The sequence below is a fragment of the Mastigoproctus giganteus genome, chromosome 6, assembly GCF_048544385.1.
Source record: "Mastigoproctus giganteus isolate SK-2022 chromosome 6, ASM4854438v1, whole genome shotgun sequence".
Taxonomy (NCBI): domain Eukaryota; kingdom Metazoa; phylum Arthropoda; class Arachnida; order Uropygi; family Thelyphonidae; genus Mastigoproctus; species Mastigoproctus giganteus.
The window spans coordinates 115,054,492-115,081,321 of record NC_143580.1 but is presented as its reverse complement, the minus strand read 5'-3'; the positions used below and the strand labels follow the sequence as shown (position 1 = coordinate 115,081,321).

Genomic DNA, 26,830 nt, shown 5'->3' with positions numbered 1-26,830 from the left:
GCTGCATAAGCTCATACATTTGCTTTCTTGCATCACATGCCACTACTACTACTACTGTGTAACGAGGTTATCACGGGAAAGTGATCACTTCCATATGGGTTCTCCTCCACTTCCCAAGTGAGCAAAGGGAGTAGAGAAGGGGAGCAGATAGAGAGATCAATGGCAGAAAACGTACGGGTAGGCATGTGGAAGAATGTGCTTGTTCCAATATTTAGAAGGGAGAGGTCATTGTCATTTAGCATACACTCTATGATTCTTCCCCTTCCGTTAATGCTAGCACTACCCCAGAGAGTATTATGTCCATTGAAATCCCCGAGAAGTAAGAAAGGGGGAGGCAACTGCGTTAGAAGATCATCAAGGTCTTCATGGGAGATGTCAGTCCCAGGTGGCAAATAAATAGAGCACACAGTTAATAGGGATCCCACTGTAGGGCAAATTGCAACAGCCTCTATGCTGGTTGTAATTAGCAAGAGATGAACAGGAGTCTGGCTGCCCACAAGGATAGCGACTCCTCCACGAGCAGGACCATCTGCAATTCTATCCTTACGAAAAATTGTTGTTATGTTGTTGTTATTTGGTTTTTTAGGAGCATTAGTAACTAAGGCCATATTGCTCCGGGATATGCGGTGGTCATTTCCTGACCTTTCCGCATCCTCCGTATTTGATGGTGACAGGCTCGAACCCTGGTCTAATCAAGAAGCGTGTGCTGCGCACTACTGCTCCTTCCCACCTGGCTACGAAGGTGCCTCAACGAACGAACGAAAAATTGTGATGTTAAGCATTGTGGGATAATCATTTTCCTTTAGGTAAGTCTCCTGCAAGCAAAAGCAAATGGGCTCGTGCTTTTGCAGGAGGGCCTTGATGTCATCAGTATTTTGCGGGAATCCACAACAATTCCATTGTAGGAATTTGGCCATTATTTTGGCTTGGTGGGTCCATCAGGCGGCTTCCAAGTTGCTGAGGGCTTACTTTTATCAGTCTTGGGTTTATCTCTTTTGGGGAAGTATGGACGCTGTCCGGTATCCATTTCTTCCTCCACAAAGAGTTCCAAGACTGATTCGTCCGATACCTCCTTGTCCTCTACATTCATTGTTTCTGTTATTATTGGTTGCTCTTTTTCATCACTTGGTTTTGGTAGTGGTGGAGCACTAGGAGGTACGGATATAGGAATGGCAGCTGGTTGTTTTTTTGGGGGGCTTTTGTGAACTCAATAAATAGCGTGCAATCGGAGTGAATGACTCTTGGTGGTAAAGTCATCACTGTTTGTGTACCAATAGTTCACTTCGCAGAAGCCTTCTGAGCATATAAAGGCTTCCTGCTATTTATTGGTTGTATGCGTTTTCTAGCCTCTGGGTAGATGTTCAGCTCCTTTTTAATTTTTGGATCTCCTTTTCGTCCTTCCACCACTGGCATGCTCGAGAGTATGCAGGGTGCTCTCCTTGGCAGTTAGTACAATTAGGCTTAGGAGCTATACATTCCTTGCTCTCGTGATCTTTAGCACCACATCGAGCACAGGCAGGGTTGCCATGACAAGCTGTTTGTGAGTGGCCATACTTTTGACATTTAAAACACCTCAGTGGGTTTGGAATGTAAATCCTCACTGGGCAGTTTAAGTACCCTGCCTTGATGGAACTTGGAGGCCGTGGGGTGTTAAATGTTAGGATGAGAACTCGGGTAGAGACGAGATTCCCATCTTTACGGATGGATATTCGCTTGACAGCTGTTACTCCTTGTTCTTTTAATTCAGAGCAGATCTCTTCTTCAGAAACGTGAAGGAGATCTCACTCTGATATGACACCTCGTGAAGAGTTCAAAGTTTTGTGAGGGGTTATGATGATGGGTATACCCCCTATAGGTGTGGCTTTCAAAATTTTTTCGGCTTGATTTGTATTTGAAGCTTCAATTAAAATATCTCCAGAATGCAGCTGTTTTACGGATTTGGTTGAACCTGCCATCCCTTCTAATCCTTTCTGGATAAAGAAGGTGACATTTTTCCAATTGACTGCTCTCCGGTGGAATGGAGAACGAGGAAAAGAGGTGTCACAGATGGTGTTTTCTCCTCAGTTCTGGCTCTTTTAGCAGAATTTCTCTCACTATCATCAGACGATCGATTAGGTAAGGGCCTTGTTGGGGCCCCAGAAGAAGAAGGATTTAAATTACCCATAGGAGTAAGATAAAAATTTCAGATGCCCTAAGTACCTCACCCACCATGGAGCCCTACGAGGGGACGCCCACTCGTGAACTAGCAGGTACTGTGTACACGAATGGGATGCCAAGTTAGCTTAGAGGCACCGTACCCACGTTTCCAATAAGCCTTGATCCCGTCCCAGGACCAAAGGGAGGGAGACTTATTGGAATGCAGTTGACCCTAGCAGTAAGAACCACCCGCCAATTGATCCCAGTCGGGCTGGTCCGGGACCACCCATCTTGTCAAAGAAGGGGCCAAAGTGGTGTATTAAGGCTGGGCCCCTCAACCACCAGGATCCCTTTCCGAATTCCATGGGTCGCTGCGCACGGTTGCACACACCGGATTCCAAAGATGCAACTCTGGAACCAAGGTATGGGCATTAGATCCCAGTGATGCTAATCTGGAAACCCAGCAGCATCGCTGGGAGGTCCCCTCACCATGTACAGGTGCCCATGTCGAGGGGCTTCATACGCTAAGACAGTTTATTAACATGGCAGTAGCAGCAGAGCACTTGACACATACCCCTCAAAAATTACATTTTCACGTAAACCGTTAATCAATGATTAAAAGTCAATTTTTTTTCTATCTTCCTAAACATAGTTAAAACCCTTACTTCTATAGTTTCTGTAGTAGTTTTAATATTGTTTTCTTACAGAAATTGGGTGCAAGAACATGTCAGGTTGCCCACCACCATTTTTGCACCCTTTTTTTGGATTTTGTTTGAAGAATGCCACAGCATGGGAAAGTGCCAATGCTGTATTTGCTTATGGTTTCAGTTGTTTTTCCTCTCCCACTATGTCAATAAACTTCTTACCCAGTTGTTTGTGAAAGATTTATTATTGTTTTCACAGCATAGGGATAACATGAAAATCAGTATTCTCTCAAAATGACACTACTCAGCAGGAAGCAACATACCGGTATGTTCACATTTTACATGCTGTGAAGGGCACCAAATTTGAAATAAGCCTGAAAATGGAAGTAACTGATAGTATCAAATATACACAAGTTTTTTTTTTTTTTTTTTAATTTATTAATATTTATGTACATAATACATGGAAATATATGGGCATGTGCAGTAGAAAATTTAACACACTTAATGGTCTTTTAAACTGGAAAATGGAAGAGACTAAGATCTTGATGTTTCTATTTTATGTCTAATAGTTTGTAATTTTTTGCAATAGTTTTAAAAACTTAAATTTGCATACAATAAGCATTGCAACCCCTTAAGAAAAGGTAAAATACTGGCACAAAAAGAAAGAAAAAAAGTTCCAAAAACTAAAAAGAAAATGGGCATTTGTCAGGTATCCTGCCACCATTTTTGCTACAAATGTGACATTTAATAACGCTGTTATTAAACTGTAAGAGGCAGTTTAATAATCTATCATAAGGCATGAAAAAGCAGCTCTGGTCACTAGGAAAATGAACAAAGTTTTAAACAACTTAATAACCAAGCTTATGAAGCTGATGGTGTAATAAGGGCAGCAAAATCTGCCATTAAAGAAATTAGAGAAGAGCCTAACAGTTATCTGTATTCTTAAAAGAATACAGATAACTGTTAGGTACAGATAAATAATATACTTTTATTTTTCTCCATAGGGTATTCTTTGCATAATACGCTCCTTGATGTTCCTACGTTAAATGTGTAAGTTAATTACATCATTTAGTAATGATTAAACTTACTAATCTGCTCCAAACATCAATCACCTAGCTCAATCTTACTTACTTTTTCTTTTTTTTTTGAGCACAGTTGTGCCCAAAAAAAGAAAAAAAAAGTAAGGTGGTTGAGCACAGCTATCCTCTCTGCTGCAGAACCTGCTCAATGCAGGTTCTGCAGAAGAGAGAGAGATCATATCTCCATGGAAGTCTGTGAGATCACTTGCACTCCATTGTGGGTAACTGATTTGGTCTCCTGGTAAGCTCACTCTACATTATAATAGTTTCTGGCTCACATCACACATGTGGCCTTATCAATTTTTACATATTTTTGTACAGTGTTGGTAGTTCAAATACTCAGTATCCTAACGAAATGGTCAAGCAACGTGTATTATACAGTCAACTAAATACATAAAAAGGTATCTATATAATATCAGTGTTTTGATACACCACAGACACTTAAAAAACTGCAAAGTAGTTGTTGTGGGCATCATTTGCTCTTTCTCATATTGTGCTCTGCCTTCACGACGAGTTGCCATGATACTGCACTACCTCAAATAAGTAACGCTTCACTAATAGAGAAGACTATTGTTACTTATTCTCAGTGAGTACCACCACCCAGACATGTTTCAAGGCTATTGGCCTATCATCAGTGGGTGGGCAGGTACCCTAGTATTGCAGACATGACGACCCAGTTGTGAAGTTAATCACACAATATGAGAGATGCCAAAAGGTGTATAAGATAATATTTAAAATAATTAAATGCACTTGGCATAATACTTTAAGAGTTTAATATCTATATAATATCGGTGTTTTGATACACCATAGACACTCTTAAAAAACTACAAAGTAGTTGTTGTGGGCATCATTTGCACCCACTGATGGTAGGTTGTGGGCACCCACTGATGATAGGCCAATAGCCTTGAAACATGTCTGGGTGGTGGTACTCACTGAGAATAAGTAACAATAGTCTTCTCTATTAGTGAAGCGTTACTTATTTGAGGTAGTGCAGTATCATGGCAACTCGTCGTGAATGCAGAACACAATATGAGAAAGAGCAAATGATGCCCACAACAACTACTTTGTAGTTTTTTAAGCGTGTCTATGGTGTATCAAAACACTGATATTATATAGATATTAAACTCTTAAAGTATTATGCCAAGTGCATTTAATTATTTTAAATAAAAAGGTATTAATAAACATTAATACATAAAAATACATAAAGCTTTTAATCTCTCTCATGTACATACCAAATTTAGAAAACTAGTGCAACAACACTAAATAATAATTTCATTATTGTTAGTTCACAGTGTGCTGAAGTGGGATTTACTCAAAGAGGTAACTACCATTAGGGGTAAAGGGAAGGGTTATTGCTTCCGTAAAGGCGACTATGATGGACTGAGACAGTATTTAAATTCTATACAGTGGGACCAACTGATGATGTTACCAACAGCAAATTCAAAATGGGAAGCATTCAAAGAACTTATCTTGGAAGCTACTAGGCTTTACATACCAACTAAGAAATATTGTTCAAGGTTTAGGCCAAAATGGATGTCAGATGAACTAATGAGGCATATGGCAGAGAAGAAAAATGCATGGGATACTTACAAATTAACACATGACACAGAAGCCTATGATAGATACAAGCTGATATGCAACCAAGTTACAAAGGAGGTTAGGCAGGCGAAGGCAGATTACGAGAAATCTTTGGCAAGGGATGCAAAGAAAAACAGCAAAGAGTTCCTTACTTATGTAAACTCTAGAAGGAAGGGGATGAATCAGATTGGTCCACTTGATATTGATGGGTCAACTGTTGATGATCCTGCTCAGGTAGCTAACAAACTAAATGAATATTTTGCATCGACATTCACACATGAGGAGTTATTCAGCAAGGGGAATGCCAGAGGTGTATTCAACTCTAGCAGTAAGCTACAGAATCTTGAAATAACTGGGAGTAAAGTGGAGGAGAAACTGTTGAAGATAAACACAAGAAAGGCACCCGGGGTGGATGGGATCTATCCAGTTATATTAAAGGAGGCAGCAAAGGAAGTAAGCAAACCATTAGCCATAATTATGAGAGCTTCCTTGGACTCAGGGGAGGTACCCATAGACTGGAAATGTGCAAATGTGACCCCAATTCACAAAGGAGGATCAAAGGCTGACACAAGTAATTAGAGACCTGTGAGCTTAACTTCTGTTCCAGGAAAATTAATGGAGGCACTGGTTAAAGAAGCACTGCAGGATCATTTAGACAAGACTTCAGTTATAGCTCAGACACAGCATGGTTTTGTTAAGGGGAAGTCTTGCCTGACCAACTTGATTGGATACTATGATGCAGTCACAAAAGAACTGGATGCAGGGAATAACTTTGATATTATATACTTGGATCTTAGAAAGGCTTTTGATACTGTTGCACATGGAAGACTGCTACACAAATTGGAGCAGTGTGACATTGGAGGCAAATTGCTGCTATGGATAAAGGGGTGGTTGACGGGGAGAAGACAGAGTGGTAATCAATGGACACTGCTCATCGTGGACTAATGTTATTAGTGGAGTCCCTCAGGGCTCAGTGTTGGGTCCATTATTGTTTTCTGTATTTATAAATGATATTGATGATGGTATATCAAGCTTAATGTCCAAGTTTGCAGATGATACAAAGGTTGGCAGGGTTGTCAAGGACACTATGCTGCTGCAACAGGATCTGGAAAGGTTGACAGATGGGCTGAGAGGTGGCAAATGAAGTTTAACATTGACAAATGTAAAGTACTACACATGGGAAACAGCAACCCCAGAGCAACGTATCAACTCTGTGGTACTACACTGACAGTGGTAGAGAATGAAAGGGACTTGGGGGTGGTTGTGCAGGCAGATATGAAGTTCTCTGAGCAGTGCAGACGGGCTGCAAGAGTAGCTCATGGAGTATTGTCAATGATATACAGGAATTTTTCCAGCAGGGATAAGGAGGTGATTATTCCATTGTATAAGGCAATGGTCAGGCCACACCTAGAGTACTGTATACAGGTCTGGAGGCCTCATTTCAAGAAGGATGTAGAGCTGCTGGAACGAGTACAGAGAAGGGCAACAAGATTAGTGAATGGAACAAAGGGGTACTCTTACGAAGAAAGGCTTAAGTTTTGCAAATTACAGTGTCTGGAGACTAGGCACCAGCGAGGTGATCTGATAGAGGTGTATAAAGCCTTGAATGGTTTAAGCATGCTCAATGCTGATGGAATTCTTCCTCTAGCTCAGGAAAATCACCTGAGAGGGCATAAATTCAAATTGAGGAAAGACAGATGTAGGATAGACGTGCGGAAATTTGCCTTTAGCCAGCGGGTGGTTGGTTGGTGGAACAGACTCCCATCCCTTAAATAAGTTTAAGGCTCAGCTGGACAGGTATTTTGAACGAACAGAGGGGTGAAGTGGAGTGGGTTTTTTTTTTTTTTTTTTGGCTGATGCTGCATAAGCTTGCATTTCTTGCATCAAATGCCTCTGCTAATGCTAAATGTCCAAAAAACTATCGTCCTATTCCTCTGACCAGCTGTCTGTGCAAAATATTGGAGTGAATGGTCAATGCTCATCTCTTATGGTATTTAGAATCGAATGACCTTCTCTCCTGCTTTCAGTGCAGCTTCCGAAGAACCCCTCGACGTGGGCACCTGTACGTGGTGAGGGGACCTCCCAGTGACGCTGCTGGACTTCCAGACTAGCGTCACTGGGATCCAACGCCCACAGCCTAGGTTCCGGGCTTACATCAATGGAATCCGGCGTGTTTGCCGTGCGCTGCGACCCGTGGAAACTCGGAAAGGGGGATCCTGGTGGTTGAGGGGCCCAGCTTCAATACACCACTTTGGCCCCTGCTTCGACAAGACGGGTGGTCCTGGAAGGCCCGGCTAGGATCAATCGGCTAGTAGGTTCGCCTGCGAGGGTCAACCGTGTCAATGCCACGCCCCTACCCTCATGGTCCGAGGGACAGGATTCAGGCTGGCGGCGGTGCGGGTATAGTGTCTGGGTAGCCCTGGCGTCCCACTCCCGAGCGCATTTATTGCATGCCGGGTAGTGGGCGTCCCTTTGGGCTCCGTGGTGGGTGGGGAGCCCGGGCACTGAAAAATTTATAAATCTCTATGAATCCTGATAAACATACTCCTTCAGGGGCCCCAACCCGGTCCCTATCAGAAAACATTGACACAGATACAGAGAGCAGTATTGCTAAAAAGAGGCAGCGAACCGAAGTAACATCAGGGCCAATCCCTCGGTTCTTAATCATGCACTCGACAAGTGAAAAACCGATTGGAAAAATGTCACCCTTCTTTATCCAAAAAGGGTTGGATGGGTTAGCAGGTTCACCTAAGTCAGTTAAGAGGCTCCGTTCTGGAGACCTCTTAATTGAAACTAAAAATGACAGGCAATCAGAACACCTACTCCGAACAACATCAATCGGAGGAATCCCTATAACAGTGACACCACACAGAACACTCAATTCATCTAGAGGTGTCATTTCGGAGTGGGACCTTCTCGACGTATACGAGGAGGAAATCTGCTCCGAATTAAAACCACAGGGAGTCATTGCCGTCAAGAGAATCACTGCGCGAAGGGATGGAAAAATTGTTAAAACCAGGAGCGTTATCCTGACTTTTAACACTCCTAAACCTCCTGATGAGATTAAAGCTGGATATATCAACTGTTCAGTGCGTCCATACATACCAAATCCTTTACGGTGTTTTAAATGCCAAAAGTATGGACATTCCCAAATGGCCTGCCGTGGAGTCCTTGCATGCGCTCGATGCGGTGCAAAGGACCACGAAACATCAGCATGTTCAGCCGCAAAACCCACCTGTATTAATTGTGAGGGCGAACACCCGGCCTACTCACGAGCATGCCAGAGGTGGAAAGAAGAAAAAGAGATTCAACGGCTGAAGGCAGAGCTTAACATATCATACCAGGAGGCAAGGAAATCGGTCAAACCCCTGAATATCAACAAACCTACCTACGCCCAGAAGGTAGCAGGGAGATGTTCCGTCGGAACTCAGACGGACATGACCATTCCTCCAAAGGAGTCTTTCACTCCCATCGCGCGGTATCTCTTAAGCTCTCAAAAACCTGCACAAAAGGACCAATCAGCTGCCACTCCTATATCGGTACCTCCTAATGCTCCACAAGTTCCAAAGGTAATTATGAAAGAAAAGAATACGAAAGGGGAAGTCCCTCCTAGTATCCAAGAAAAGATGGATGTCGAGCAGAAGGAGGTACCCGAAGATTCAGTCTTGGAACTCTTTGCGGAGGAGGAAATGGACACGGGACAGCGTCCATTCTTCCCCAAAAAAGATAAATCCAAGACTGATAAAAGTAAGCCCTCAGCACCTCGGAAGCCGCCTGATGGACCCAGCAAGCCAAAATAATGGCTAAATTCCTACAATGGAATTGTCGTGGATTCCGGCGAAATATTGATGACATCAAGGCCCTCCTGCAAAAGCACGAGCCAGTTTGCTTTTGCTTGCAGGAGTCATATCTAAAGGCAAATGATGATCCCACGGTGCATAACACCACAATTTATCGTAAGGACAGAATTGCGGATGGCTCTGTGCATGGGGGAGTGGCTATCCTTGTGGGTAACCATACCCCAGTGCAGCCCTTGCTAATTACAACCAGCATAGAGGCTGTTGCAATTCGCCTTTCAGTGGGATTCTTATTAACTGTATGCTCTATTTATTTGCCACCTGGGACTGACATCTCCCAGGCAGACCTTGATGATCTTCTAACGCAGCTGCCTCCCCCTTTCTTACTTCTTGGGGATTTTAATGGACATAACACCCTGTGGGGTAGTGCTAACATCAATGGAAGGGGACGAGTCATAGAACATATGCTCAATGACAATGACCTTTCCCTTCTAAATACTGGAACAAACACCTTTTTCCACATGCCTACCCGTACTTTTTCTGCCATTGATCTCTCTATCTGCTCCCCTTCTCTACTCCCTTCACTCACCTGGGAAGTGGAGGAGAATCCATACGGTAGTGATCACTTCCCCGTGATAACCTTGCTACACAGTGGGAGACCATGTCTTCCATTCAGGCTACCACGGTGGAAGATTGATCAGGCTGACTGGACTGCCTTCCAACACCAGGCAAATTTTGCTCTTAGTACAGTCAGTCAAGAGCCTATCAATGATGCAGTTAAGAACATCACAGACAGTATTGTCCAAGCAGCTGCTAATGCTGTCCCAAAAACATCAGCCCGGTTTCCACCATTTCCTAAACCTTGGTGGAATTCACAATGCACAGCAGCAAAAAAGGCTCAAAACAGCGTGGGGGATATTTCGCCGATATCCTACCACGAACAACCTTATAGCCTTCAAACGTGCACGAGCCAAAGCACGTTACATCCGTCGTCAGAGTCAAAAGGAATCGTGGATCCGTTTTACATCAACTATTAACCAGTCTACCAACTCTAAGGTAGTCTGGGATAAAATCCGGAAAATGAAGGGAAAATATACATCCCACCCTTCTTCAATCCTAGATTATAATGGATGCGCTATTGCAGATCCCACTGCAATAGCTAATGCTCTTGGGGAAACATTCTCTAACATCTCTGCAACATCTTCGTATTCCCCAGAGTTCCTGGTCCTGAAACATAAACTGGAAAGGCAAGCACTTAATTTTAAGACCAAGGGCCTCTATCCCTACAACGGGGCATTCACTATAGAGGAACTGAAAAGAGCCCTCACTCTTTCCAAAGCAAGTGCTGTTGGACCAGATGGCATCCATTATGAAATGATTAAACATCTTTCACCAAAATCTATGGATTGTCTGCTCCTTCTGTATAACAGAATCTTTACTGAAGGGCAGTTTCCGGACTCCTGGCGAAAGGCAATCGTTCTAGCCTTTCCTAAGTCAGGAAAGGATCCAAAAGTCACCACCAATTATCGTCCTATTGCTCTGACTAGCTGTCTGTGCAAAATCCTGGAGAGAATGGTCAATTCTCGTTTAATATGGTATTTAGAATCAAATGACCTTCTCTCCAACATCCAGTGCGGCTTCCGCAGGAACCGGTCCACTTTGGACCATCTTATTAGATTGGAAGCATCCATCCGGGATGCTTTCCTAAAACGCGAACACTTGGTGTCGGTGTTCTTCGACATGGAAAAAGTGTATGACACAACTTGGAGATTTGGCATTTTAAAAGATTTACATAACCTTGGCCTTAGAGGGCATCTCCCCCTTTTTATCCAAACGTTTTTAGCCAATCGATCGTTCCAAGTTCGTATGGGATCCTTACTCTCTCGCTCCTTTAGCCAAGAGGAGGGAGTACCACAAGGATCAGTATTAAGTGTCACGCTTTTTGCCATCAAAATTAATTCCATCACAGAACAACTTCCTCCAACCGTAAACAGTGCCCTCTATGTTGATGACTTTAGCATTTTTTGCCAGTCGTGCAACATGAGGGTTATTGAAAGACAACTGCAGAAAGCCATTGATAGTCTAAATTCCTGGGCACTTGCTAATGGCTTCAGGTTCTCGCCGGAGAAGACCGTTTGCGTACATTTTTGTCGCAAGCGTAATCTTCATCCTGAACCTGAATTAAGGCTCGGACAAAATGCTATTCCAGTAGCAGCGAATACAAAATTCTTGGGACTCATCTTCGATAAAAAATTGAACTTTTTGGATCATATCCGTCAACTACGCACAAAGTGCACACATGGGCTTAATATTCTCCGCTCGCTCTCCTCTACATCTTGGGGAGCAGACAGATGTATCCTTCTTCGGCTCTACCGTGCACTTGTGCGATCCAAACTAGATTATGGGTCCCAGGTATATTCCTCAGCCAGAGACAGTGTCCTGCGATGGCTGGACCCCGTCCATCATCAGGCCCTACGTATTGCTACTGGAGCATATCGCACATCTCCTGTCCAGAGCTTATACGTCGAAGCAAACGAACCACCGTTATCACTTCGACGTAAGCAGTTGTCTTTAAAGTATGCTTTAAAATTGAAATCCCTGCCAGACCATCCTACGTGGCCCTTCGTTTTTGAGCCACGATGGGAAAATTTATACAATACTCGTAAGACTGCCAATCGTCCTTTTGGTATTCGTTTCCAAGAGCTACTCAAAGAACTTAATATCAAGGTAGACAAGGTTGCCCAAACATCAAAGCAACCCTTTCCACCCTGGCTTGCTCGTGTCCCGGCATGCGACTTGTCGCTTAGAAACTGGGGAAAGTTCGACACGCCATCATGTGTCTACCTGCAGCTTCATTCAGCACACCGAACTGAATATTCCGAATTCGCGCCAGTCTACACAGACGGTTCGAAGTCGGAATCATATGTGGGATCTGCTGCTGTCTTCACAGACACCACTATATCAGAGCAGATTCCATCTGATTGCAGCATATTTACTGCAGAGCTGCACGCTGTAGAGTTAGCCTTGGATCATATTAGTAAATGCGAATACCAACGGTTCATTTTATACTCCGACTCTCTTAGCATGTTACAGGCTTTAATATCTGTCAGGTATAATCCTCATCCAGTTCTGTCTAGCATTCAGCAGAAGATTCACGTTCTCCATGAACGTGAATATGACATCCGCTTCTGCTGGATTCCCAGCCACATTGGGATTAGGGGAAATGATTTGGCTGACGCCGCAGCCAAATCAGCAATTCCCAATAATAACCGCTGCCTGTTAGTCCCCTATACAGACTACAGGCAAATAGTACATCAAAAGGTACATTCCCAATGGCAGGATTCGTGGAATAGACAGACTGCGAATAAATTATATCGTATAAAGCCTGTAATTGAACCGTGGCAGTCTAGTCTGCGCAGGAATCGTAAGGAGGAAGTTGTTCTAGCTCGTCTCCGCATAGGACACAGTCATCTTACACATTCTTTTCTGCTGAGGGCAGATGACTGTCCTATGTGCGAGCAATGCGACACCATTTTATCTATTCATCACATTTTAACCGTATGTCCACGTTTTAGACACGAACGTGATTTATACTTTACCGTTTTTAGTCATCTGGCTGAGCCTTATACACTCAGTCAGATTTTATCTGACAATGACCATGTGTCTGCTGTTTTTAGCTTTTTAAAATCAATAAACATTTTTACTGCCATATAAAATTTACATTTTATTGTTCTTTTCTATTGATTTATCTTTTATACTTTTGTTATTATTTATTTTGACATGGTGACCTAACTAGTTAGGTCACTGAAAGTTTAAATTTTTATTAATGACATGGTCTTGGCGCATTATAGCCTTAGTAGCTAATGCGCCAATAAAACCAAAACAAACAAACAAACAAACAAGCTTCCGAAGAAACAGGTCCACATTGGACCACTTAATTAGACTGGGAACATCTATCCGAGATGCTTTCCTAAAAAGAGAACATTTGGTGTCCATCTTCTTTGACATGGAAAAAGCATACAACACAACTTGGAGATTTGGTATTTTTAAAGACCTTTACAATCTCGGTCTAAGAGGTCACCATCCCGTTTTTATTAAAAAAATTTTATCCTTCCATTATTTCCATGTTCGTGTAGGATCCTCCCTTTTGCCAAGAGGAGGGGGTACCACAAGGATCTGTCTTAAGTGTCACGCTTTTTGCCATTAAAATAAATTCTATTTCTGAACAACTTCCTCCAACTATAAACAGTGCACTCTATGTCGATGACTTCAGCATATTCTATCAATCATGCAATATGAGGATTATTGAGAGACAACTGCAACAAGCTATTGACAGTCTTAACTCCTGGGCCACAGCCAATGGTTTCAGGTTCTAACCGGAGAAGACTGTTTGCCTACATTTTTGTCGCAAACATAACCTCCACCCGGAGCCTGAATTACGACTTGGACAAAGCACCATTCCAGTTGTATCAGAGGCGAAATTCCTGGGACTCGTTTTTGACAAAAAGCTGACATTTTTTAGCTATGCACAAAGTGCACGAGAGGGCTTTACGTTCTCTGCTTTCTCTCTTCTACCTCTTGGGGTGCAGACCGATGCATTCTACAACGTCTATACCGTGCACTTGTACGCTCAAAATTAGATTATGGGTCTCAGGTATATGCATCTGCCAGAAATAGCGCTGTTCGTTGGCTTGATCCCATCCATTATCAAGCCATTCATATTGCTATTGGTGCATTCAGAACATCACCTGTCCAAAGTCTCTATGTCGAAGCAAATGAACCATCCTTGTCGCTTCGACGAATGCAGTTGTCTCTACAATATGCCTTCAAGCCGAAGTCCCTGTCAGACCATCCCATGTGGACATCCGTTTTCGAGCCACAATGGGAAAATCTTTATAACACACGACGCACCGCCAATCGCCCATTCGTCATTCGTGTTCAAGAGCTACTCAATGAGCATAACATCTCGGTAGACAAGGTTGCTTGATCACCAAAGGAGTTCCTTCCACCCTGGCATGCACAAACACCAGCATGTGACTTCTCGCTCAAGATTGCGACGAAGTCTAAAACTCCGTCTTCTGTGTCTACCTGCAGCTCTATTCACAACACCGTGCAGAACATTTTGACTTCTTGCCAGTTTACACAGATGGCTCGAAGTCAGAATCGTATGTAGGATCTGCTGCTGTTTTTCCATATCATAGCAGATACCCCTTGATTGCAGCATTTACACTGCAGAGCTGCATGCTATAGAATTAGCTCTAGTTCACATAAGAAAACACAGATACCAACGGTGTATTATATATGCCGATTCAGTGAGTGCACTGCAGGCTTTATCAGCAGTGTCACGCACTAATCATCCGACCCTGTCCCGAATTCAGCAGATAATATACTGCCTCTATTTAGGTGAATTCAGTATTCGCTTCTGCTGGATCCCCAGTCACATTGGAAATGATTTGGCTGACATTGCGGCCAAATCAGCACCCCTGACGGATAATCTTGACCTGTTAGTCCCATATATAGACTACAGGCAAGTGATCCGTAGTAACCTACAATCTCAGTGGCAAGATTCGTGGCATTGCCTGGTTAGTACAAACAAACTATGTCGAATTAAGCCTGTGATCCATCCTTGGTGGTCCAGCTTACGCAGGGATCGCAAAGAGGAAGTTGTTCTTTCTCGGCTCCGCATAGGACACTGTCATGTGACACACTCCTTTTTTGCTGAGAGCTGATGACCCTCCTATGTGCGAGCAATGCGACACCATTTTATCCATTGAACATGTTTTATGTGATTGTACCAGCTTTAGAAATGCTCGTTTTACCGCTTTTAACCATCTGACTGAGCCGTATACACTTTGTCAGATTTTATCTGACAATGACCATGTGTCTGCTAATTTTAGCTTTCTAAAATCAGTAAACCTTTTTACTCACATTTAAAAAATCTACCTTATTATTGTTACTTGTTTACTGATATTTGTCTTTTACAGTTTATACTTGTTTTTATACCCTGACTTAGTGACCTAATTCATTAGGTCACTGAAAGTTTTACTTTTTTATGACAAGGTTTTGGCACATTATAGCCTTAGTTGCTAATGCACCAATAAAACCCAACCAACCTACCTAGCGTATGAAGCTGGTGGCGTAATAAGTATAGCAATTTGGTCACACAGGAAGTGTCACAAAACATCTGGGGATTATTTTTGTTCATTTAAAAATTGAAGAGAGATTGACTCAATGCAAGTTGAAGTTCTTAGATTTTTGCTTTCCTCCATATTGATTTACCCATGTACCATGCCAGTAAAAAGGGGAGAGAGGAAATCAGCAAAGAGAACCCTACAGAGAATGCACTGCAAGTGTAGGAAACCTTCACTGAAGCCACTGATGTTAAAAATAAATATGGCTGCATTGATACTGTTTGACACAGGACTGAAAGCAAATCATGCATGTATTGAGGAAACTGCACAAGGCACTGGGATTGTCCTGTTATTAGCTGTTATGCAGCTGTTGGAACAGATGTAATGATGTGGAGGGTGTTTTTTTTGCATTCTTATTCATGTCAATGTGGCGCCTCCGTAGCCAGGTGGGAAGGAGCAGCAGTGCATAGCACACGCTTCTTGATTAGACCGGGGTTCGAGCCCGTCACCACCAAATACGGAGAATGCGGAAAGGTCAGGGAATGACCACCGCATATCCCGGAGCAATATGGCCTTAGTTGCTAATGCTCCTAAAAACCAAATAACAATCAATCATGTCAATGTGCAAAAAAGTGGTTTGGAGAACACCTTGAGCATTTTCACTGGCCATTCTTTCCCTCATCTTAATCCCATTGAGCATCTGTGGGAATAAACTGCAAAGAAGAAGAGTACATCAGTGCAGTCCTCTGCCTTTATCACTCCAGGAATTGAGGACAGTTTTGTTCATGAATGGTTCTTATTTCTTTTCTCATCTTTTAACAAATTGTTGACTCCATGTTGCATAGTAGGAGAGATTTTGGGCCAACAGCAGTCCAACATACTATTAGTTCATGGCCCTAATAAAGTTGCTTAAAAATTGTGTATGCATGTGTGTATAATTTGTTTTATTTATATATATATATTTTTTAAAGGCTAGCTAAAGAAAAACGCTTACGGATTTGGAAAGATTATACACCAGGACCGTCTGTCAGTGCTAAAGACAAAGAATTTCAAGGAAAGGTTATAGAAGTAGTATATGCTGATGCACTTGTTTTGAAACTGGCAGATGGCACATTAAAAAAAATATTTTTAGCAAGCATCAGACCACCACGGTAAGTTGATTATTGTCAGTTTTAATTGTTAATGGTATTAATATATTTTACTCATTTTTAAATATTCTCTTTATGCTTTGGTGCCTCCACTTGTTATAATTTCTGTATGACTGTCGACATGAAAGTTGACATGACTGTTGACATACAGTTGAAATGAAAAGCATAGTAGCTTCCAAAATTAATTCTTTGAATGCTTCCCATTTTGAATTTGCTGTTGGTAACATCATCAGTTGGTCCCACTATATAGAATTTACTGTCTCAGACCACCGTAGTCACCTTTACGAAAGTAAAAACCCTTCCCTTTACCCCTGATGGTAGTTACCTCTTTGAGTAAATCCCCCTTTAGCACACTGTGACCACTGCTACCTATTGGTTCCTTTATCTGCAGATTTTTAATGCATAAAGAATCACTACTGATAATCAAATCAAGAGTATTATTCCCCTTCTAGTTAAGGCGCCTCCGTAGCCAGGTGGGAAGGAGCAGCAGCGCGTAGCACACGCTTCTTGATTAGATCGGGGTTCGAGCCCATCACCACCAAATACGGAGGATGCGGAAAGGTCAGGGAATGACCACCGCATATCCCGGAGCAATATGGCCTTAGTTGCTAATGCTCCTAAAAACCAAATAACAACAACAACTTCTGAGCCCATCTGCCCAACTTTTATAGATTCTGTAGCAGTAGCACAATGCCATTACTGTCATTAACAACCCAGCCAGCCTTTTTATCATCTGGAAACTTGGACATTAAGCCTGATATACCTTCATCACTATCATTGATAATTACAAAACAACAGCGAACAAGGGGGGGGGGGACTCCAGGAAGAGCAGCATCCAAAGAACTCTCTGTCATCTCCCACTCAACCACCCTTTTATCCATTGTAGCAACTTGCCCTTAATACCATTCTTCTATAATTTGTACAGTACTCTTCCATGCACAACAACAGTATCAAAAGCTTTCCTGAAATCCAAGTATATGATATCAAAATTATTTTTTGCATCTAGGTCCTTTGTAACTACATAGTATCCAATGAAATTGGTCAGACAATACTTTCCCTTAACAAACCCATGCTGTGTCTGAATTGTTACTGGAGTTTTGTTTGTTTGTGTGGTTTTTAGGAGCATTAGCAGCTAAGGCCATATTGCTCCGTGGATATGCGGTGTTCCGCATCCTCCGTATTTGGTGGTCACAGGCTCGAACCCCGGTCTAATCAAGAAGTGTGTGCTACGCACTGCTGCACCTGGCTACCGAGGTGCCGGAATCTTGTCTAGATGATTCTGCAGTGCTATTTTCCCCAGAACAGAAGTTAGACTAACAGATCTGTACTTACTGGTGTCATCCTTTGATTCCCTTTTGGGAATTGGAGATACATTTGCACATCTCCAGTCCATTAGGACTTCCCATGAGTCCAAGGATGCTCTCATAATTATGGCTAATGGTTTGCTTACTTCCTTTGCAATCTCCTTTAATATATCTGGATAGTTATATTAATGAGTACAGATAGTTACTTCCTTTTGTGTGAGTAATGACACGACTAACCATATGAATATGAAGCAACATCAATAACTAGCCATGCAACGCATCAAAGTTAAAGAACAAATCAGAATGCTATGTAATCACTTCCGCTGCACATGTGTGAATCTCTAAGGCAGAAAAATAATAAAAATACCGTAATGCTGATTACAATAATAGTTTTTTACTATGTACTAGAATACATCTGATTGGGACTTAATAAAATTAGTAACATTACACAAATGATAACGTCGTCCATGATTGCAATAAGCTGCATGCACTTTATATACATTTCCCTGTCAAAACATAATCACCTGTTGCAGTATGTCTTCCTGTTGCTGTCAGTACCACTGTCAAGCAGTAAAGCACAGACTTTAGGAGGCCTATGAAAATTGCAAGAGGTACATTATTACCATGTTGTCGGGGTTGTCCCTTAGATCAGGCATTTGGATCTTCCAATGCAGATCTATCAATCTGCAAAATCACAGAGATGTTCTCGTGAATTCAACAACCAAGGTTGCAGCTGGAAGTAACTTTCCTGTTCAGCAAACCATTCTCAAACATTTCAAATTAAGTTTATTACGGAAGAGTGAATGCAGAAACCTACACCTTGGAGGAGTGCCTGAAACCCTGTTATTAGGATCACCACACAGACATCCAAAACTGAATTTTTCAACAGAACTCGGAAACTCTGCCACACAGCAAAATTGGTTAAGTTTTATGTTATTTAGATTTAATGATGAGTTTGTCTTCTTGTCTCACAAGGCTTAAAACATACTTACACTGTTTTCCCTCATTTTTCTCCCTTAAGGTGCAGTCATACCTCAGAAATGCTGGCATTACAGTGTTGGACTGGCCGGGCCAGTCCAACACTGTAATGCCAGCCCAACAGCCCAGATAGATTTGAACCCTTTTGAAAATTGCTGGTACATAATGTCGTCTAAAATTGCTCAGAAGAAGCCAACAAGTAAGATTCAGCTGCAGGAGAGCATTGTAAAGGTCTGGTACCACAAAATTTGGCAACCGTATATCCATGTGGTGAATGTCTTCCAATATGCAATATTGTAAGACGTATTGTGGTGACTGTCTTCCAATATGCAATATTGTAAGACGTATTGTGGTGACTGTCTTCCAATATGCAATATTGTAAGACGTATTGTGGTGACTGTCTTCCAATATGCAATATTATATGACGTATTGTGGTGACTGTCTTCCAATATGCAATATTGGAAGACAGTCACCACAATGGGATGTACCTGATCAGCCACAATATATAGGTAGTTTTTAGCATTGACTGCAATCTATAGTACAGTGGCTTGAAGAGATTCTCAGGTAAACGTTACCCATACCAAAATACTGCTGCCACCTGCCTGTTTGTTGGACCAGGCTGTCTTTTTCCTCTCTGCAGTTTTTACCACACCCTCCAACTAGCATCTACACGGCATTGCAGAAAATGATTCTTTGGAAAAGGCTCCCCCCCCACAGTTATTAATAGTCCAATAATATCATTCAGATGCAAACTTTAGGTATCAGCAATAGATGGCTGTAAGCAAGTTTGACCTAGTAAAGTGTTTATTGTCTAATGGCCCCAGGGGTTTCCCCCATCTTCGTGTTGTGTACTCTGTGAAACACAGAACACTGAAGGCCAGAGATTTTAAAAAGTGTAAGGTACATGTTTATGTTGTGTTGTTCCTCCGACCTTTTAGCCGTTGGGCCCCTAGTGGGACCCCCCCCCCCGTTGCCCACACTTAGCCCCAAGGAGGCAGGTCAAGCATAGAGGGATCGCATTAGAAGTAAATACTCTGTCAGGCCCTGCCACCTAATTTCCTAAGATTTCAGTGGCAAGGGCCTTAAAAAAAATAAATAAAATAATAAAATGCATATTCAGTTAGAGTAGGGGGTGAAGACTAAAGAGTGGGGGACAGATAGAAATATGGGGATGATAGGGAAGGCAACCCCAGAAAGGTCAGTGGGGACTGGCCCCACCAGGAGAAAAAGGAGAGGGCAGGAGACACAGAAACATGTCCCCTCCCTCTCACTACCAGGGGAGGGGGGGTTAAAGTGAACCAAGTTAGGGTACACGGTTCAGAATGCTAGTTGGCCAAGAAAAGCAGTTGACATCTAATGGCACGCTGGTGGCATTGTCAGTCTTCATCGAGGAGATTGTCTTGTTGGTCACATCCATGAAAGTCGAAGTCCAGTAGTATACGAACCTTTTGTCTTTCTTAGATTGTCTTAATTTGTGGGTTGTCTCTATTCAAAGGTTCTTCACTTGGTAGTTATCTTTGGTGGGTGACATCTTCACACCAATGATGGTAATGCTGGTTTGACCTGGTACGTGGAAACTCATATGGAGGTGGGTTCATTGGATCATCTCCTTGGGAATGCTGCTGGTCCCCCCCCCTCTGGTTAAAGTCCATATCAGCCATTCCACTGTTTTCTGTTTATCAGCTCGCACAAGGCAGAACAGCCTATGTTCACCCTTGACCAATGATGAGCAATGTGTGCCCGTCATTGGACCAATGATTGCTGCTCTTTCCACTGCACTCACTCTTGGAACACCTTAATTACAGCACTCTAGTAACAATCCACAAGATAGGCAGTTTCCATAATACTGCTATCCTTCAATTGGTACACCCTTCATTCCTTTTCAAAGGCCATCAGTTTACATCCTTGGGCCATGTCGATAAAGTACCTTGAATGGACCACATGCCGTGAACCTGCGGTTTCACATTTACCAGTTCTCAGCAATTGCTAAAGCACTGGGGTGGTCATAATGTTGTGTGTGTTTTAAGATATAATTGTAGTCTGTATTATGTATATATAATATTAATTTGTCATAAAATGGAAAACAAAGTAGATTCAATAGCTGAAACATGAGAAGAAATGCAGTGACCACGAAATGAAAAGTATTTCCTATCTTCATATTTTATGATATAAAAACTGCTACAATTCAGACAAGTTATAGTTGCTTGCATACAAAATACTGCTTGCCAGCTGTGGGACTGACAGTTTTCTGAGGAGCACACACTACCACAGTTGACTTTCTTTTTTACTTACTTTTCAGTTTTCATTATCACTGTTGGATAATTAGCAGTATTTCATCATTTAGACCTCGGCATACAATGATGTTTCAGTCCTGGCATCGTTATTGCTGGTAAAATTTGTATTTATTTTGACATCTATTCATTCAGCCTTATTAGGTTCTTATTTAATTTTTCTGAATTTATTTAGCCACAGTTTATTTCTGTTTGCTTTTACCTATCTTTTTCTGTAGTTACGGTTTCCCACACATAGCTTAATATAGTTTAACTGTTGATGGTATTTTACAGTACAGGTAACCCCGATGATAATTCGTTCCGGAAAAACAGAGCGCTAAGTGAATCCGCGCTAAGCGAGTGCCGCATTCCCATAAGGTAACATATGTATTTGTAAGTTGCTGTCATTGCCATAGGATATTTCCTAATCAATAATAAACGGTAGTGAAAAGATGCACAAATGTCGGTCAAAATATTTAATATTCAAATATTTGTACATATAAAATATTCTGCATTACATACGTATATAATTATGTGGTAACTACTTACGTATCAAAATTAAACTTAAAATTCCAATTAAAATCATTAATTTAATTGATCTAAATTGATTTAATTTAATTGATGAATTTAATCATGAAAAATGTGTCGATTTTGGGTTGCACTTTGGCCCTCTTCCAAATAAATAAACTAAAAGGAGTATTAATTTTAAATCCCCTGCTGCGTTACCATCCAACAATAAAGTCAACCGATCCTTCCCCGCTTTGAAACCTGGCATGTTTTTTTTTTTTTTTTTTTTTTTGTTTTGTTTTCTTTCGATATAAAACTTCTTTTGGGCATTCGTTTCCACAAAAGTCCTGCTTCATCTATGTTAAAAACTTGTTGAGAAGTATAACACATAATACCCCTCTTCAATAATTTCAGCGAGTTCTTTTTTGAAAGTTTCGGCTCCTTCATTTGCACTTGCGGCTTCTCCCTGGATTTTAAATCTATTCAACCAGCCCTGGTAAGGGCTGGTTGAATAGATTTTAAATGGTTCCACATTTTTTCTTTTTTTTTTTTTTTTTAGTTGTGTTTTCTTCAGATCATCATATTAGCTAATCTCTCTCTCTTTTATAATATTTAACTTAACTGAATTCTGCATTGGATATTATCTTCAATAAAATTAGTTGAAGTCTTTCAATTTCAATCTTAATAGTTGGCCTAGCCCCAGTTGCTTGCAGTGAAATAGATATCTTTCCCGCTGCTAAAATTAATTCTTTATTTTTTTATAATTGTTCTTACAGTTAAACTTGCAAGTCCTAAATTATGGCACACATCTGCTTATCGTTGACCGGAATCAATTCGTTTCAAAATGTCTAATTTAATTTTCAAATTCAGTCTTTTTCTTACATTTATAGTCTTTGTACTGCGCCCAGACGTTGTTGCTTTTTCATTCTTATCGGCCATTATTAATTCTTCGAAAATGTAACTGCATTGGTTGCATTAATTACGATACAATGTTCAAGTAAACTGTCCGTTACACACGATGTCTAATACTGTACTGAGTGATGACTAGACTTCAGATAAATGCATATAACGCAAATATTACAAGCAATATACTTGATCGTTTTTTAAAATGTTGATCTCGGAACTACGTAATAAGTCACTGTACTGCAATTAATTCAGCGTGCGAGAAAATTTCACTGAGCGTGAGAAAATTTCTCAAGTCAGCGTGGGAAATGTTTTAATGCTGTTTTGATATTAATTTTCAAGCTATCGACTCCATCAAATGAAACGATTTCGTTAAATATGCCAAATATGCAATCTATAAAAGAACGTTATAGTGATCTGTGACAGCGCTATAGCGAATCAGCTTAAAGTGAACCGCGTTATAATGGGGGCCTGCTGTATTCGAATTCAAATCTGCCAATCAGTCTGTTTTTCAGTAGCTTCTATATTTCGTAAGGTCTTATTTGGTTTTTTTTCAGTCATTTGTCAAATATAAACAGAAATTTGTTAATATTTCTGTGTAAATTTTGCAGGTTCATGATGACTATATTGCTGTTCTAACTTACGCGCGTGCACACACACACACACACACACACACACACACACACACACACACACACACACACACACACACACACACACACACACATGGTTCAATTAAACACATCAAATTGTATCTTGGTAATTTTAAGTTTAGGCTATTTGTTATTTACCTTTTTTTTGTCATACTTGGGCTGAAATTTTTGAAATTTGATGTTGAAATTTTGCTGTTTTCAGTGGGAAAGGTGTTCCCAGTCTTCGGTTTAGTCTAAAACAGTCATCTCTTGAAATGAAGTTTGACTAATTTTATTTAAGTAAATTTGAAAAAATTAACAATAGTTCTATCATATTTGCTCCTCGGCATACATATCTTAAATGAACCTGAAGCATCTTCATGCCTCAGGTTCATTTAAGTTACCTTCAGTTCATTACACCTGAACTGTATAAACATTTGATTTATTGTATGGTATAGACCAATTTTCTTATATATGTTCACTTTGGTTTTGATTCCTTTTAGTAAAGTTACCTTCAGTTCATTACACCTGAACTGTATAAACATTTGATTTATTGTATGGTATAGACCAATTTTCTTATATATGTTCACTTTGGTTTTGATTCCTTTTAGTAACTATTATAACTATTTTTCTTAATTCTTCTGAGGATATTATGTGGTTTTTGTAATTTGGACATATCAGGGATATAGTAGCAATATTTTACTAGTCATTCCTGAGTTAAGTAAAAATCGACTTATGTAAGAAGTCCTGGAACATATCTCTTACGTATGTCAGGGACAGACTGTATATATGTATATATTAATTATATCTTTTTAGAATATAATTAACAAATATAATTTAGGAAAGATATAATTATCTTGTCATTAAATAAAATGCGATTCATCAGTAAAACTCAGCATCTTGCTTTTTTTAATGTTTGAAAATAATCTAAACCAAGATTTATATAATATCAAAATGATTGCATTCTTGTACAAGTTTATATACATATCTGTTTGGTGCTTTGAGTGTCAATTGCCATCTTGAGCGTGAACTCCTATATATGCGGTTATATAATAAGGGAAAATTAATTTAAAAACTGGTCTTTGAGTTTGTTTTTTGGAAGGAGAATTTAAATATTATTCTGTCTTTTGATTAGCAGTTCTGATGACAAGCAGTCAGATCCAAAAGACAATAAAGGGAGAGCTTTTCGAGCATTGTATGGAATTCCCTATATGTATGAAGCCCGTGAGTTTCTTCGAAAAAAATTAATTGGAAAAAAAGTTCATGTTGTGGTTGACTACATTCAGCCAGCCTCAAATGCCTTTCCAGAGAAAACATGTTGCACTATAACCATTGGTGGAGTGTAAGTATTTTTTAATTCTTTATAGTATGTGAAAAATGTGGTTTGTTAATCATTGTCTTTTCTGAGTTTGTAATGTGATAGTTTGAATAGGTTTTTGTTTTACCTTGCCCACCTAAGTGATCATGACCTACTTCCAAAAGAAGTTCAATATTTAAAAATGTTAGTATTCATATAGCAGGAAACATAATTGGAAATGTCTCTCAAAGTATTTCATACTTGAAGGAGAAGATTTTTATCTGCTCCAAGAACAACAGTGCTCAGTGGTATTTATTATTTTTTGCAACACTAATATAACTTTGGATTTTGAAGTACATTATCACTTTTTTGACACTGCCTTACTAAATTTGGGTGTGAAAAATTCAAGCTGCTCTGTAGTATTTTAATGGTTAATATAAAAGGCTGTTTTGAATGCAAATCTTTTAAGTATGGTGCTTATCAATCAATGGGTTTTAGCCTATGCAAAATTAATAATAATGTATTGGAGCTTCCAGCTCCAATCTAATCCCACTCTATAGTCATCCCGATTGTTTGCTTTCTTGAATGTTTTCGCTCTATGGCAGGATGATGGCTGTCTCGCTCTCAGCCATTTGGAAAAGACTTAAGCTTGAATATAATTGTTTAAATTTTGAATGTAGTATTTCAAATTTTTTGGGTTTTGCCATCTCATAAACAAACTGACCAGAGAACACATACAGTTTCCAGAAACAATATCCTGGTGGTTCTGAACTAGAATTGTGTTGATGCTATGTTTCTCCATTTTTACTCATGGGCTTCTAATAATTTCACATTTTTGGTAGTGGTGGTTTGTCATATTTCAGAACTGCATTGTGAATCTTGCTTTCCATAGTTATGTGACTGTCACCCCTCAAGTATCTACCATCTTTCCATCCCTGATGGCACCTCCGTAGCCAGGTGGGGCAGGAGCAGCAGTGCGTAGCACACGCTTCTTGATTAGACGGGGGGTTCGAGCCTGTGACCACCAAATACGGAGGTTGCGGAAAGGTCAGGAAATGACCACCGCATATTCCCGGAGCAATATGACCTTAGTTGCTAATGCTCCTAAAAACCAAATAACAACAACAACCATCCCTGACTCACCATTGTGTTCAAACATTAACATATATCAAGTGTGTGGAGTGCTTGAATGCCTAAACACTGTGATTTGGTGGTTACATGTTCCTGCAGATTGACTGTGCCCACTTGTACTTTTGCCACACCCTCTGAGAAGATTGCCTGTTTCTTTTGTTGATTCTAGATTTGATCTTGCCATACTTGTTCATTAATTTAATGATACACTGTTCCTTTGAACAGCTGATGTGTTAAATTAAGTGCTGTAGTATTGCATTAGAAAAAAGTTTAGAATTAACAGTATAGTTATTGCCCATTTAAGTAAAACAAAAAAAAAATTCTGTTTGAGGTGTAATAAAATTAAAGCCTGTTATTTTAAATCTTAATTATGTAATATATATTTGAAAACCACTTTTCTTCCTTACAGCAAATATGATGAAATTCAAATTAATATTATATACAGTTGAAACTCAATAGAGCAACCCTTCCTCCAGGAAGGAGAAAAACATTTGATATATCTAAAGGATGTTATTTCAGTAGTTTATAAAATCAGCAAAAGAACAAAACATTTGAACATTTAACATAATTCTACTAATAGATTGTGATGCTTATTCAGCTTGCTTTCTTGCAAGCTTATACAGCATCAGCCAAAAAAAAAACAATTTCACATCTATTCACCCAGTTCCTCATTGAATTTATTTAAGCTATCAACTTTTCCACAATGACAGATGGAAGTTTGTTCCAGCAATCAACTACCTGCTGGCTAAAGGAAAATTTCCGCACATCTATTCTACGGTTTATGCCCCCTCAGATTGATAATCTGAGGAAGAGGAAGAATCCCATCAGCATTGAGCCTGCTCAACCCATTCAAGGCCTTATACACCTCATTTGGATTACCTTGCAGATGCCTAGTCTCCATATACTGCAATTTGCAGGACTTAAGCCTTTTTTGCTACCCCCCCCTTGTTCCACTCACCAATCTTGTTGCCCTTCTCTGTACTCGTTCTAGCAACTCTACATACTTCCTAAAATGAGACATCCTGACCTGTATGCAGTACTCAAGGCATGGCCTGACAATTGCCTTATACAAAGGGATAATCACCTCCTAATCCCTACTAGCAAAATTCCTGTATATCATTGACAAGACCCCCATGGCCTGCTCTGGCAGCCTATCTGCCCTCTCAGAAAACTAAATTTCATATCTGACTGCACAATTACCCCTAGGTGTTTTTCATTCTCCACCACACTGAGTGTATTACCACACAGTTGGTTTGTGTTTCTGGGGTTAATTCTATCCATATGCAGCACTTTGT

The 26,830-nt window shown here is 40.5% G+C and overlaps 1 protein-coding gene across 3 annotated transcripts in view; it reads left to right on the top strand.

The window, feature by feature from the left end:
• Positions 1-26,830, top strand: part of LOC150084519 (staphylococcal nuclease domain-containing protein 1-like) — a 313,589-nt gene that overhangs the window by 127,648 nt on the left and 159,111 nt on the right. For 2 of the 3 annotated variants that reach the window (XM_090376406.1, XM_090376403.1), the window contains exons 8-9: positions 16,337-16,516; positions 24,243-24,449. In XM_090376406.1, the coding sequence (XP_090232532.1) occupies positions 16,337-16,516; positions 24,243-24,449 (387 nt within the window). The remainder of the gene's footprint in view (positions 1-16,336; positions 16,517-24,242; positions 24,450-26,830) is intronic. The other variant, XM_090376405.1, reaches the window with a different exon arrangement.